Here is a 15,906-nt window from a genome sequence, read left to right as displayed (position 1 = left end):
AAAATGATCTTGACCTGGCAGGTTTAAGACACGCTCTTCTTCATTCTATTTTATTTATTTCCTGGAAGAATAACCAAGACCTACTGGATTCCTGCAAGGCAATCATTACTCCAGGCTAATGAAACAGGCAGGGTGGCACAACAGTGAGCTTCCTACCTTTACAACAGGGCCAGGTTTAGTTTATTTTAAAAAAGCAAGTGCTTTAAAAATGAAAGTGAGTCTTACTCGGGGGAACTGAGTGTGAACAGTAGCTCCAGAGACATCCAGCGTGATCCAGCGTGGCTCTCAAAGGACAAACCACCCCAAATACCTAAAAGGCAGTCCTGGAACATCTTATTTTCCCCTGTCTTGAAATCTCCTACCTTGCCCACCTTACACGTCACTCTTCAAAGCACAAACTCACCGATTCTGTCTCCTCTCATTAGTCTGGCTCCCCACTAATTGTGGCCATGCTTAAAAATCTGAGAATAAACAAAAACACATCCTGCCTGCCAAATACTCCAGTATAAGATTGGCTGCTACTCTAATGCAGGCTGGTAGTTTGTTTTATTCTTACAAAGACGTTAAACCAAAGCAAGAAGGAGTTATCTATTTTTATTGTCTGTGGCAGCACATGCAGTTCATTTTGCATCGTGCATACTTGATTAGCAGCTTGTTCGCAACAACTGGTACAGCCTAAAAAAGCCAAGGGCATCGATGTTTTCTAAGCCACATTCGGTAATGTGATATGAAAGATTTGAGGCTGTCTGCAGAGACTCAGATTAAAAGCCCTTGCTATAAACGTGAAGATACCTTAGATAATTCTGGCACGGTCCAGACTAAGGGAAGAACAGAATGGCAAAAATCTTGAGCCAGTTCTGAGAGTCAGAAGGTAAAAAAAAAATAAAAAAAAATCCTTGGCTCCAACAAGTGTTATCTATCCGTGTTTGTTTTTGCGACATGAAGGTCACATACAAGCCTCCCCTCGCCAGGTCAGTTTGACAACAAACAAGACCTTGAAGCTGGCTTCTCCCCTGTAACAGAGCCTCCAGAGCAACGTGTTCAGTAAAGAGCTGCCTCCTTCATGTGTCACAGCAGGCAGGAACACAGGGGAAAAGAACAAAACAAACCACCATAAAACACCTGCTGTTTCTACAAAACATCGTGAACCTCCCGCCTGACCCCCCTGAACAGCACAAAGCAGGCAGCAGTGGGGACTTTGAGTAAAATGTCAAGAGCCCGGATTTGGTTTTTAATCAGGCCATCACACACAATTAGAGGGCCAAACTTCTCTTGTATAGAGTTTATATATATATATATATATATTTCTTTTTTGGAAGTCTGAAAATAAACTGTCTTGGTTCATTTGACAAGCGGCACGTTTCCTTCTAGCAGGGCTGGAAAAGAACGGATTTGTAGATTTTCCTGTTGATGATACAGCATCGTCTGAGGCAATCTACCAGGATGGCTGTTTGCCTTCCCCCTGAAGAAAGGCCAGAAATGCCACTCCACGTTACTGAGGGCTTCAGTTTCATCGTTTCTTGCCAACAAACCAAACTGAAGTCCCAGCACTTCCAGAGAAGAGGCTTTGCTGGGACAGATTAGCAGATCACCGAAATATCACAAACGCAAGTCAAGCACAGCCGTGTGAAGACAGAAGGCATCTGATGAGCCTTGTGGAAATGTAAACTGCTTAACTTCTCTCCTCATTGGATTACATCAGGCATGAGCGTGAGCTTACCAAATGCAGCTGGAGAAGAGCTTGCACAGCTTTGCAACAAGCAGTGAAGAGCTGGAAGGCAACATTCACTCAAACACGAGAACATCACATAGTTAACCAAAGAACATCACTCTGTTTACAGTTTTGAACAGCAGGTTCAATGACTCATTCCAAAAAGCCACGTTTTTTAAAAAGAAATACTCCTTTGGAAATCGCAGATAAGCTTATCTTTCCGAACTACTCGAAGCTAACTCGAAAATAGATGAAGTAGCAATAGCAATTGTTTACTCAGCTCAAGTTTCAAGCAATCAACAATCCCTTCTAGGGAAAGGCACACAGAATACATCAGAAAGCTCATTGCTGGGAAGCCTTCAAAACTGAAAAGCAGCGACTGCAGAGGGAAAAGCTACTTACTGGACAGGACTGTCGTGAGGAAAATGTAGTCAGAAAAAGAAATGAGCCCGCATTCTCCGAGTGCATAAAAGATGCTGTCTTCATCAGCAAACTTCTCTCGCTCCTGGGACAACTTCTGTTTGTTCGTCCAAGCCGAACCCCAAAGGGAGAAAATAAAGCAATCAATTAAACACAGAATCTGAAGGCTTTCTTCTTATCCTCACCACCAAGCCATTCCACATACACACACCCCTACTGTCCCCATTGATATTCAGTGGACCTTTTCCAGCCTTCAAATCTGTCAGAAACAGCCTGCAAAGGTCAGTGCTTCCCTATCTCAAATCAGGGATGAGGAATTGCACAACAATTGGCTAAATTTAGCTGAAATACAGATAAACTAAGTCAATTTGGCTTCATGTTGTCTGGATCTGAGAGAATATAGAGCTATAAAAGTCATGTTTTTATAATATAGGAGCCAAAAAGGAAACGATTAGATTTCACTAATAGCATTTTAGCTTTAGTTGCACTTTTTGGGAGTAGCCAAGAAGGAATTTTTTCACATGAGTATAAAGTACGATTAAAGTTACTGGATATACGTAGTGATGAGAAGGATCCAACTCAGGAGTGTGCTTCGCAAGCTCACTAAGGAGGACCAGGACCAAAACCATACCTAAACTTCCTCTCTTGCTCCCACTTCACTTCCAATGCCTTGAAGTTTAATAGAAAAAATCGCATGTGTTTGATCACCTCCCCTCCCTTGCTAAGCTAAAAGTCCAAGTCTCTTTGATCCGCTGAAGCTTCAAAGACTGAAAAGGATCCGTGAAACTGTTAGGAGCTGAATTCCACACTGGTGACCCATTTTAAGAACAAGGCAGGAGGAGGCACACACACACACACACACAGAGAGGAAAACCAAATAAATATAAAGAACACGCGTGGATGAGGTTATTTCATAGGAACCAGATCATGCAGGCACAGAAGCACGGTCAAAGCAGGCTGAATTTAGGAACGGCTCGAGGAAAAACCACCAACAAACAGCACCACACGAGGGTCCAGCTACACAACTGTCCCCCACCATTACCTCTGTCTAGCGGAGATCCCATCATATACAAGACAAAGGAAAGAAAACTGGTTAACCAACAGTAAAACAAGCAGGCAAAACACAACATCAAGTCGAACAGTTAGACTTGCCAAGAGCAGGAAGGTCCTGAAGCAACCAGGTGGTTGCTTTGACCAGAGGCTGCTAAGAAGCCTAGGGCCACGTCCCAGCAAGAGTTAGCACGGAGCCTCTCGGGGTGAGGCCCCCCGCCTGCAGCTGACGTCTCTCGTCCGGCTCAGTTTGGGAGAGCACTCACCATTTCGTGGGGCTGCAGATTGGGGAGGAGCTCAGCTAATAATTTAGATGAAAACTTAACCCGTATCTGGTTCGGAAACCGCAAGAAAGAGAGACAAAAATACAGGTTTTCAGGAAAAAATGTTCAGCTCTACAGACCCTATACAACTCTTCACAGCAGCTCTTCCTTTACCAGTGTCAGGAATTGAGTAAGAGGCGGACTGCTAACAGCAGACAACACTAATGGCACTCATTTCATGCAAAACAACTGATTTATGCTTGCGGGATACCGGGCTGAAGTATCATTTACTAAAAGGCTTTTGCCTCCCCTTCCCATCAAGGCTGATCCCAGGCAAAACTGGCTTCAGGCTGGCACGTAGCTCAGGACAAGGCAGCACCAGCTGGCTAAGGGAAGGATCTACTAGCTGGTGGCATCCTCCTGCTTCATCCGTTCTAGGAGCCCGTGAAGATGCTGCAGAGGTTGGTTTATTAATTTTCACAGGTCTTGTTTCTGCACTTAAAATTCACACCCAGCAAGCAGCTCCCACCAGCCTCCAGAAGCCTAAAACCCACATCCAGAGACTAACAATAAAACGGATATTAAATGAGCTGCTCTCTGCAATACAAAGGTTTAGACAGATGGGAGAGAGAAACATTTCTTCGTTTGCGTTTTTCTTTGGGCAAAGCAAACCAAATTTCAAGCCCTTACTTGCCAGGAACCCGGGGAGGGCACAATGCCACCGCGGTTCTCAGCCTGCCTGCAGCGAGCGAGAATTTCTCCCCCTGAACTTCACGGGATAAATAAAGTGCATTCGAGATGCTGCAAAACAACTGATCCAATCAATAAGGTTTCCAGGCTCCCAGTGCTGGGAGGACAAAAGTTTTTAAAAAAAATTCCAGCTCCCCCATTTATTTCCTCCTGGCCCACCGGGATGCCGTGTTTTACTGCTTGGGGTGGGGGGAAGCTCTCCCCTCTACAGCAAAAGCTGGCACCAGCCTTTTTCCTCCCTACGTTTTAGACCATATTCTCCTGAATTCTCATAAAATCCCTACAGAAAAATAATTTAAACACCATCCTTCACTCACTGACAGGTAGATTTGGGACGAGCTGTTATCCCCTGTCATCAGCTGCCACAGCCCAGCCGCTGCTCCGAGCAGGAGTCCAGCACAGAATTACAACGAGGGTTTGGATGCCCCGGCCCGGCTCACAGTTTAACACTAGCTGGGAATAAAGGAGGATCTGTGACGGGCATTTGGGGAGATTTGTAGGGAAGGTACGGAGCAGTACGCACAGCCAGGCTGCTGTCAGGCCATAGCCCTGCTGCCACCGCAGCGCTGAACGCCAGCCCTCCACCAAAAAGGGCATGAGTGGCAGCAGGGAACTGGAAAAAAAGCTTCCCGTCCTCTTCTGGAGATGAGTTACCTTCATGAATTACGCGTTCAGCTATCCATCTCAGCTTTCAGATACAAAAGGGCAAGAAATGTGATCTGTATCTAATCTTCAAAGCGCTCAGTGACAAGTCAAACATCTTAAATTTAAGTGTTTTTTTTTTTCTTTTTTCTGTTAAACCCATTCCCAGAACCAGCACATCGATTAAAATCATTCAGCACTGCCCAAAACATGCCCACAACTCAGCATCCGCAGGTGAGCAAGGCCCGGGAAGGGGCGACAGTTATGATGTCTTCTTTAAACAGGCAGTAAATTTGTATTAAACGAGCACACAAGCAAGCATCCAGATTAACAGGTACAAAAAAAAAGGAAAAGAAAACCAAATATACCATTGATTTCAGCACGAGCACAGCTCTAAGTTCAGTGAGAAGCTGCCAGTCTTGGTGGAACAACTCATTATACTCAGGCAAATTACCTTACGATATCACCAAACACCAACAACAGGTTAAAAAAAAAAAACACAAATGTAGCTGTTTTTTGAAATACAAAGCTTGGTTTTGCCCTTCCCAATCCAGACCCAAGCCCAGCAATCAGCAGCTCAAAGACAAGTGCCTCTCATGAAAAAAATGCTATTTTTCCCCCAGTATTTTAAGCCATGTGGGTTAAACATCCATTTCAGTGGCACCCAGTAACAGCCAACAGCCTCCCCCCGATCCCTGTGCTGCAGAAAATGAAGTTGCAAGCCATACGCAGACAGTCCCCCAGACTTGTGGTTATGAACGGAGATCACAAGCAGGCAAAGCACCCAAAGATATGACACAAACTTCACATATTCTGCCCCAAAACCAATGAATTACTGGAGCATCCCTCAAGCCAAATACACGATACAGCTCCCAGGCACGGGCAAACATACACGAGCTGAACCAAAGCTTCCAGGTACAAACAATTTTTTGGGGAAAAAAACACAAACATTTGTTCATTCCTTTGCTTGCTAACCATGACCTCTACTTTAGGTTAAAAAATGGCTTTTCCAGGGCTGAATGAAGAGCGAAACGTGTTGGGGTGGGATGGAGCCCTGCACTGATACTGCTGCACAGGGCAAGCACCGCAGACGTGCCATCGCTTGGGATATCCTGTGGTTAAAGCACCAAAGCACACGCCCAATCTGGTTAATGCTTAATTAAGCAAATCCAAAAAAGATGTAGTTTTGCAAACGAATGGTTGCTTTCTCTGCAAAGGCAGAGATGGTCACCGAGTGCAGTGCCAGTGCTTGCTCTGCGCTCCTAAGGTGCAGCCAGAAAAGCCCCATCAGCAAAACCCTCGCAGATCCATTTCCAAAGCTCCTTAACGAGCAGCACTTGCTTGGCCTCTTTGGGAAGAGCATATTCTTGGTGAGCCACTTAACGTTGACAGTTTGTGCTTCGATCTGGAGGAAAAAACCATGCACGTGGCACATTTATTCATGTTACGTGGCTGTGTTTTGCTCCCACCTTTGTGCCCAGGTGCACCAGAGCTTTAGGAATTTCTCGCCTTGTGTGAACACTTACCAGTGACCGATGCCTTCCCAAACAACAGGGAAAAAAATCTAAGTGCATGCAAGGTTTTTTAAGTAAGTGAGGGATTTGGGGTGAGCCATAACAACCTCCTATTCACAAGCGTCATCATACTGCGTTTGTTCCCTTTTTTTGAAATAAACCTGAAGGTTACCAGTACTGCCCGATATAAAACCAGGAATATTTGGAATGGTGAAGCCAGCTTGCTGCAAAGCAGTTCTCTTTCAGTCCCAACTGACCACCCTCAATTACACAAACTCTTTAAAGACATCTCCTCATTCATTTCTTTTATAGGTAGCAATAGGCAGAGGAAAAAGTCAAAATGCAGTGCTCGGTGTGAAAAGAAATGGTCTTTTTTTGTCACCCCACGGTAGGGGTTGTATAAAATCTGTATTGTGTGTTTGCTCAAAATCTCTTCGCTTGTTCTGAGTTTGCTGGCTTTATAAGGTGAACATGACCTTCCCTATTATTGCAGTTTGGGGATATGCATCTCTAAAAATGAAGTATCTCTACGAAGCAAGGGGAGCTGGTAATCTAGAGGAGTGTTTGCCTGAGATGGATTTTACAGAGAGCAACCCCCTGAGATCTCGCAAATCTCCCGCCTGCTTTTATTTCCCCTATAAACACCGGCTGCATTTTAAACTCACTGCTTAAATCCTCCAGCTTAACACAGTCAATACTGATGAGCTGGGGAATTTTCTGGGGGGGAAGACCCCTTACTGCTTGTGCACAGAACACGGAGCAGTGCACGTGGTGATTACGCACTATTAGTGCGTGGTGCTGGTGTACAGCTTGACACTCGGTGCTTAACACAGCAGACAGATCCCCTACAAATAACTAACCCTAAAAAGGCCTTGAGAGGCAGATTAAAATATGGAGCCTTTCAGCCTAAATATTCAAAAGCCCTATGGGGAGAAACAAGCAGGGCAGGTCCCTCTGTGCTACGAAACAGGGACGAAAAGGGATTTGGGAGGGAATAAGGGGGTTTAAAATGGGGATTCATTTCCTTTCTTTAAAGCTAACTTTATAACGGGGATGGGAAATGTCATTTTACACCCCTCCTGGGATTTTATATCACTTTTGTAGTGCTGAAGAAATAAACATTTTCAAACTGAGGGTTGTGATGGAAGTCATTACAGCCCAGGAAACCAACCCAAACCTCCTTTGGCAGTGGAGAAGCTTGCATTAGGAGCAGCTCGAGGTAATTTATTATGAAGTCTACATATTAACACAGGCAAATGCAAACAGAGTCTGCATGGCAAATGGAGGTGGGTGTTAGAGCACAGGAAGATGCTTATAACATGCCCACAGCTGATAAATACTGCGGCTCAGGACCTCTCACGAGCGCATTTTAATAAAGAGCTTTAAAAACCATCTCCTTCTGGGGTGATTTGTTTATCTGTATACACGGCGGGGCCCAAATTCACAGCTGGGCATAGATGAAGTTGTTCTGCATATATCTTTCCCTCCAAATTTGAATTTGGACACACACAGAATCAGAAATTAGGCAGCAATGATTCCTAGGGGTGGTCTCCTGGGACTGGAAAGAGACATTTGCATCCGCTCCTTCCAGCAAGGCTGTGACTGCTCACCACCTTCCAACCCCAGGGCACCTGAAACGCAAGGCCAGCATTCGGAACAACCAAGGAAAGAGACACAGACTTCCCAGACCCTTCACAGGCAGCAAAACCAGTCATGCACAGGAGGAACCCCTGCTGGGAAAGCAGAAGGGAATGCCTCTGAAAAGGGACAGTCTACACTGCTGCTCCCCTCCGCTGCGGTGCCGCAGTCCTCGGCAGGGTAACGAGGTGGGCTCCCTCGGGAATTAGGGTTGGGCATCCAGGACTCGCTTTCTGCTGCTTCAAACAAACCACTGGAGTCTTATTTAAGGTCATTTTTGGCCATAACGGCTCCTTAGGAATAGCTCCTTCAGAGTCATATTTGATCTCTGTTGACCACACGTTTGCAATTTATTCAGGTTGCCCAAAATCTCTCACAAATAGGAACTTAAAGGAGGTCTCATCTGTAAGCTTGGATTTTTTTTCACACGGAAAAAGAAAAAAAAAAACCCTCAGTGCTGAAGACAAACTTCTGCAGCCCATAGATTTTCTACCAAAACCCCCAGGAGATGAAGCTCTCCTACTCCTGCCGCTCGCCCTCCCGGCCTCCTCGCTGTGCTAATTAGGAGCGAGAAGATCTCTCCAGGAACAGGCTGTGCTGCTTTCCTACAGCCGGCTCAGCCCTCGCCCCAATTCTGCCCAAAATGGAGCTGTATTTTCAAAGTTCCTCTCTCTAAGTCAAATAACCCAAGCCGAGGAGGAGCAGCGCTCGGGTTGCTTACACAATAGCAGTTTCCCCACACTGCTGCAGCCCAGGACTTTTTTTATTACACCACCCCACTCTTTTTTTTCCCCGTTAAGTACAAAGGGCAGGCGATGCTCGGGAAATGAAGCCGTGCTCCAGCCCAGACACAAGGTGCCTGTAGGACCACAGCAGCATTTGCCATGGAAATTTGGTGGGGGAGGATTAAAATGAGGTCCCCGGTGTCCCAAACCATGCTTCTGAAATGAGCTGACCTCCGACACCCTTGAATTTAAATTGCTGTTCAGGTCCCCAGATGGAATATCAGGATGCATCTCAGGCTGCAGCACACTCAGAAATGTCCTTTGCCACGAACAAATCCAGTGTGAAAGCACATGGGGAAACAGTTCTGCACAGAATGCTTTCAGTTTGCCCTCTGATGTTGTGAAATCAATGAAAGCCAGAGGGAAAGTTAGCAAAAACTACGTGTTTAGGGCATTTCCCCTACGTATTTCCCTTTTTACTTACTAACACTAAAAGATCTTCTCTCTGCTTCCTAGTTCCTCTTCCCAGAAGCCCTTTTATGAACTCTAGCATCTAAATATCTTCCTGAGCAACTATTTCTGAATGCAGTTCACCCTACATAGTTCTGTACCTTTGAAAACCTCAGGCAAGTTTGCAAAAATCACCTTCCTCAAACTCACACGTATTCAAGCACCTGACATCTCCCTCAAGCTTTTTACAAGCTTTGGCCAGGGCAATGCCTCTCCTTCCCCACAAAATAAAAACAACTCCACAGCTTCGAGCAAAAAACCATCATTTTCCAACACAGCCAGCCCTCTGCTGTTAATAAAACTGGAAACAAGTCAGAGGCTTCAAAAGGCAGGAAGGAAACAGGAGGACGGGGAGCTACACCTTGGAGCACTGCTCGAAGATGCTTCCATTAGTACTAGAAGTTACCCTGAGGACTGTGTTCTGAGCAACCCAGCCTGGAGTGCTGGCCATAAATCCTTTTGGCCACGTATTGAGAATGCCTTCAGGATTATTTCGTAAAGGAGCAGGGAAAAGGGGTCAGCATACACTGTCCCTTTTACACGAAAAGTGCGTATCATGAGGTCTGAAGCACAAAGTAATCAAAGCACATGCTGTCTGCTTTGTACCTGCCAGAAATCCTGGTGAAAGGGGAGAGGGTTAGAGAAGGGAAGAAAACGAGGGAACGCTTGGTTACACCAAAGCCATCATTAGAAATAAGACACAAGTATCATGGATTAGTATCTGGAAGAAACCCCGCTGGACACCTAGAAACCAGGGTAGAAGAGCACAGTCAGCAACCAGAGCATGTTAGCAGGATCTGCCCAACGAACCCTGTGAAAACGAGCAAGAGAATTAGTGGTGCAAGGCAAAAATAAGTAGAGCTCTGTTATATATGTTCATCTGATTCGTGTCAGTACGGAACAGTGTTAGGGCCGCATGGTATGATGAATGTGACCCTCTGTCTTACATACCCTTGTATAACCACAAGTCTAAGAAAAACAGAATGGTTAATGTATAGAGTTCTTGTACCTTGCAAAGGAATTCGTGTCACTAGAGAGCAGTTCTGTCTGTCTGGGTCCTGCACTGGCAATTTAATTCTTCCACAGATGTGGTTTCTTCCCTTCCCTCCCAGTGTCCCAATCTCCCCCTCATTAGAGTCAAATTATCAAATCTTCAGAAATATTCCTCAAATCCATGAGCCTTTTTGCTTCTGTTATTCCGAACTCTTATTTCTAACAGTTACAGCCTTTTTTGTCTTCTTTGTGGATGATTTAGCACTGCTCTAGGTGTGACTGTCCCTGGGAATGTTTCAACAATTTGTGCAGTGTCACTAAGAGCTGTTTGTGTTTGTATGTTCTTTCTCTGAAGTCTCTGATGTCTGGGGGTTTCAGAACAACTGCTAACAACCAGTGACTGTTCTGGCTTCTGAATGGGACACCGTGCAAGCCCCTGATATCTGGCCAGGTGGCCAGGAGATTAAGGAGAAGAAAAAAGAAGCTGAAGGACGGCTAGGAGACAAAACTTGCAGGGGACGCTGTGTAAGCTTTGGACATGCTGCCAAGGAGTACAAAGGAGAAGGACAAGAAAGAAACTTGGAGAGGAAGACTACGAGCCTTCAGCATGAAAGACCCCCAGAGGGACCACCGGAGACTGATGCGCATGCTCCAGTAGGAGGGACTGGATCCCAGAAGCTAATTATAATAGTCTATTTTTTTTAGAAGTAGTAATGAATATGTATTAGTCTAGGAGCATAAAAATCAGCTACTGGATGTAACTGGGGTGCTGTTTTGAAGACTGAGCCATTTATAACAGCTCCATCCATACAAACAGGCCACAACTGTTTGGTAGAGGAGATGGGAAAGGATGAAGTGTTCTGTACGTGGAGGTAAAGCAACACACATGTCTACAGGGATGTTTGCGTGCCGTGCATTTACCCATGGTAAATACAACAAAGTATTCTGCTTGCTTTTGCTAAGTGATGGGGAGGAGCGATCTGCCACCAGCTAGTCACAACGCTTTGGGGCACGGTGGAGAACTTAGGTTCAGAAGAGTGAGGTTATTACCTATGTAACACGTACCTGCTTGTTATGTAAACACGACTGGCTCTAGGTAAGGCCAGAAGATAAAGAAATGTAAAAGCAGGAAATCTGACATTAGGCACTGACGCTTTGCATGGACGACAGAGCAGGATAGGCGAACGCCTCGAGGTGTCTCCAAGGCATAAACCAGACCAGAGTCCCTGGTGTGACCAGTTCCAGCTGCTTATTTCAATCGCTCTTATACATGAGAGTGGCAGGAGCTCGTACAGTTGAGTTTACACAACTCCTCCACTGCTTCATTGCATCTAAGGAGAAGTACTGAGGATCTCGCTCAGCTAATGAGCTCAGGAAGTCAACTGCACATGCACGTTACGCTGCATCCTTCTGAAGGCAGGTTTCTTCTGAAGGCAGGTTTCAGAGGCACTTGAACAGCACAGTAACTCAGAGCTCTCATCCAGCGTCAGGCTCCTGAATGAAAGCAGGATTTGGAGCTTGTCTCATGGCAAGCCTGGGTCTACAGCAGCTCACGCCACTCTGCCGGCTCCCATGCCCCAGCCTTAGATCATACACAAAGCAAGGGAGCCCAGAAATTCTAGCTAATGAATAAAGACCCTTTGTTATTCTACGTTTTCAAAATTAGCAGCAAGATCCTTCAATCCATCCGAAGAACCTGTAGTAAGGACCATCTATCTTCCTCCAGTCCTTTCTGGGGGGATTCTTCCTGGCACCTGAGATGCTCTTTAAATCACCTGGCATGAAATCTTCCTCTTGTATTAATTCCCAGCAGCCCTAAAAGGCTCCCTTGCAGGGCAACTCCCCTCCCTGGACCCACACCTGCACTTACAGGGCCTTGGTTAAGCTACACCTCGTCCTAGCCCCTTACACAAGCCTGCCCACCTGCATAACAGACTGAGCTATGCTCAGAGAGGCTCTTCATGGTGGAAGCAAGTTTCAGATGTTTCAGTGGTCCTTACCTGATTCTCCTCTCCTTACACTTCAAGCTCAATGAGAACATGAAGGAAAATCAACATGGAACCAGGTGTACTTTGAACAAATAGCCAACATAAAGCAGAACACAAACTTACGATGTAAGTGAGCAGCCAGAACATCCAGACATGCTTCAAACTGACCACCTTCCCTTGTGTGAAGTGGTGAGGACTGCAATGGATGTCTGCAGGCTACTGGCAACCCTACCACCTCCGGTAGGGCCTGAATTCTTGCTCACTAGGGAGGGAAAATTTCTGCAAGGATTAGGCACAGAAACTCAAGTATTTGCCCTTCCCTTCATTTTGTTATTGCTGGGTGGTACTCCAGGGCATCCCAAAACATCTAGGGATGTAAATCCAACCGCTGGTAGGAAATATTTAATTCATAAGCTTAATTAGAGGGCAGTGAAAGCCTCTATTACTTCCTGCAGCAGTGGTTGCATGAATGCAGGCTGTTGCTGGTAACTCAGGGGCTTTTGTTCATATTAAGCAGCAGCAAAACATTTTCCCAACAGGAGAACGAAAAGGGCAAGTCAAGTTTACTCAGTACTGAAACTAATCAGCCAGGCAGGTTTTTTTCTCTGCTGTGCCTCCACCACATCCATTTTCTGCCTCCACTCACCCCTTCAGCTCAGGCTGTGCTGCTGAAAGCTCCCTCCTGTGGCTCAGCAGGATGGGGACTGCAGCAAGCAGCAGCTCCTCCATCTGCACAGGTGACAGACAGGGCACGGCTTTGCTCTGAACAAGGTGGACGTGCAGCTCCCTTCAGACAAACAATGCCAACAGCATCACTTCAGAAGATGAAGCTTGTCAATCATTAATGCATAAGCCACGAGAACAGAGTAAACAGTGCATGAAAAAGGACATTTTTTTAACAAAACCCATATTGCAATGTGTGTAACACCAGCAAAGCTTATGCCACACGATGGGTGCTACGAGACTTACTTCTCTTTAGTAACGTGAGAGCTTGTTTATCACTATCATCTTGCTAAGCAAGGATGCAAGCAATTAGTGGTAGCACAGAACAACACATCGATCTTCAAGCCTGATGCAGGAAGAAAATCTCCACGTCACTCTCCAAACTGCTTGCTCTGAAGCCCTGATGAACATGACACAACGGGGGGAGCAGCACGTCTGTAATTGAGCAGGACTTTGCTCTGAACAAGAGGGACACCTTTCAAGATGGCACAACAGCAGGGACAAGTGCTGAAGCACAGTGCTTGGCTGATGGGTTAAGGAAATTATTTGCTTTCCGCAGCCAGCCTGCAAGAAGAAGCAGCAGTTTAAAAATGGAGCAGATGAACAGCTGCAGTCTGAGCACCTTAACTTCACGGCATCCGAGGCTGCAAGTTAGATTTTGCCTGGTCTCACGTCAGCCTTTTCACGAAAACTATCACGGGAAGGTACTTAAACGGTGTTCAGGCTTAATATGAACACTCTGAAATGTTGACAAACTGATCTATTTCTCCCTCCTACTGAATGAACAGTGATCGATACCTCTTCTCTTCTAGTTTCCTGAGGCTTGCCTGCCTGGGGGTGAAACAAGCAAACAAAACTGGAGCCAGAGACAGCGCTGCCTCCCTCAGCACTCAGTGTTTCAAAGAAAACTGAGTTCATGTAGGCAAACAGATCTGACCACGGATTTTCTGGATTCACTGGATGAACGTCTCTCGGGTTTTCGGTCTCATAATGAGCAGAGGAAAACCATCCAGGCTCAGATTACAGGAGCCCAGCTCCCGTTAATAAGGCAGTACCATTTACCTCCCTCTCCAGCCACTCTCTGAATTATCACTAAAAAGGAGCAGGAAGAGAGAAAAAAAAAAGAGAGGCTTTGTAGTTTCAGCATAGCATTCAATCCCATGCACAGCGAGATGCCTCAGGAGCCCCGCACAATTACACAAGAGGCACATCACTGAAAATCCTTTGGCAAGACCAGTCCCACTCACTGCACAGCAGCCACTCACTTGTTCCGATTGCATATTCCCAGTACTTTTTAGCAGCACAGCGTGTCTGTCTGAAAGCTCAATCTTTTCATCTGAAAAAGGCAGAGGAAATTTCCAGCGCACAAGCCTATTAGTTTCTGAGTGCATGCCTGGGCCACAGGTCCCATTGCCTCCACGGGACATCTGTAAGGATGCCTAAGGGAGCAGCAGACCTCCCAGCCTTCTGCTCAAGCTCATCATCTCTGCCAGAACGGCATCTCCACCAAGGCAGAGCTGCAGCTGGGAAGTCATCTCCAGGCAGAGCAAGGAGGATTTGCCTCCCAGGAGGAATAAGCAGGTGGAAACAGGCAAGGAGGAAGAGATGCAAAAGGATTTTATCCCTCAGGTGCCACTACGCGCCCAAACTTGGATGAGGAGGGTCAGTCTGACAGCACCCCAGGTGGTGCTTGACTGAGCAGAGGCTGTTTGTTTTAAGCTGAAACCCAAAGCAAGCAATAAAGCGAGGAGAAGATGCTATCAGACACATCCATCTACTGTCAGCTTCTTCCTTTACCAAGGGAGAGCCAAGGCCAATTTTTGTTAAAGCTCTCCTCACATTCCTGTCTCACCTGGACGTCACCACGACCCTAACAGCCAGAGGCACTCAGCCAGTCCCAAGGCAGCTGTAAGCAGCCAGCCAGCCAAACAAGAACCTCTATTTCTTCGCTTCCCACAGAGCAGGCTGCTTCCAGGAAGACCATGGAAAAATAATGGAAAAATAGGTCCTGGGAGAAGAAAATGAAGTCTGCTGCAGTACCCTGAGCCTGCTGCCTCACTTCCAAGCTCCCCAAATCAGACCGTGGGGATGTCCAAGTGCAGCTCTGACACCTCCAAGTTGTATAAAACAATTTCACTTGCCTACAGGCCAGAGAGGAGGATGGTTAGTGTGTAAGGCTACCAGGGCAAAGGGTTCTACCCTTCAGAGATGCTCACCACCGAGTGGGGTTCTCTGCAGTAACTGTGTCCATCACCCCGATGGGGTCATGAGTCAAACCCTCAGCGCTGAGACACGAAACAAAAAGTGGAGTCCAAACTGTTCACCTTGATCTCATGCCCAGTATGATAAGACCTGATGGCAGAGTGCTCAGGAACAGAAGAACTATTAGCAAAAAAAAAAGCGTGGCTTTCAGCTTTTCTGCCCTACAAACAAATCTTGTTTATGTAAAGCCTCGGGGAGGAACATGATAGCTTGACAAGATAAAACGCTGCAAGCGAGCTGATGTAAACCAGCCACAGAACAGAGAAACTTTTGGTACCTTGCAAAGAAAATATGTACTTTGTTTTTTGGAAGCTTGAAAAGCAGATACAGTGGTTGTGGCGGTGGGGAAGAAAACAAGTGTTCATGATTCAATTTTTTTGCATCAAAACCAGCTGCCAAACCACCACCTTCCAAGTGCCTGTTTTTCATGCAAGATTTGCTTTGCTGCCTGGGTAAGCAGAACGTTTGCACACCACAGGTGACAGGGACCTCAGGTGTTTGATCACCTTTCTTTACCTTTCCCTACTCAAAGGAGGAAGACAGGGAACGGCAGGGCTGGTAGTCCTGGGGCCAGAGCTACCCCTGTACCAGTGGGGTTTATGGTGTGGTTAATCGAGTCTCCCGTTTGTATAACGACAGGTCGGATGCTACGTGCCCCATTTACACAGACAAAACTACATCAGAGCATGCTCAGCATTTTACCAACACGTACCATGA

At 46.2% G+C, this 15,906-nt stretch overlaps 1 protein-coding gene across 7 annotated transcripts in view; it reads right to left on the bottom strand.

Moving 5' to 3' along the window:
- MICU1 (mitochondrial calcium uptake 1) overlaps positions 1–15,906 on the bottom strand; it is an 80,747-nt gene that overhangs the window by 27,743 nt on the left and 37,098 nt on the right. For 4 of the 7 annotated variants that reach the window (XM_038181198.2, XM_027460227.3, XM_072040321.1 and 1 more), the window contains 2 exons: positions 3,448–3,513; positions 2,114–2,228 (listed from right to left, as the gene is read on the bottom strand). In XM_038181198.2, the coding sequence (XP_038037126.1) occupies positions 2,114–2,228; positions 3,448–3,513 (181 nt within the window). Of the gene's footprint in view, positions 1–2,113; positions 2,229–2,342; positions 3,168–3,447; positions 3,514–5,204; positions 13,959–15,906 lie in introns of those variants that run through there. The other 3 variants (XM_027460237.3, XM_027460234.3, XM_027460231.3) reach the window with 3 other exon arrangements.

The sequence above is a fragment of the Anas platyrhynchos genome, chromosome 6 (assembly GCF_047663525.1).
Source record: "Anas platyrhynchos isolate ZD024472 breed Pekin duck chromosome 6, IASCAAS_PekinDuck_T2T, whole genome shotgun sequence".
NCBI classification, from domain to species: domain Eukaryota; kingdom Metazoa; phylum Chordata; class Aves; order Anseriformes; family Anatidae; genus Anas; species Anas platyrhynchos.
Note: the sequence above shows the minus strand (reverse complement) of the source record. Positions and strands in the feature narration are given on the sequence as shown.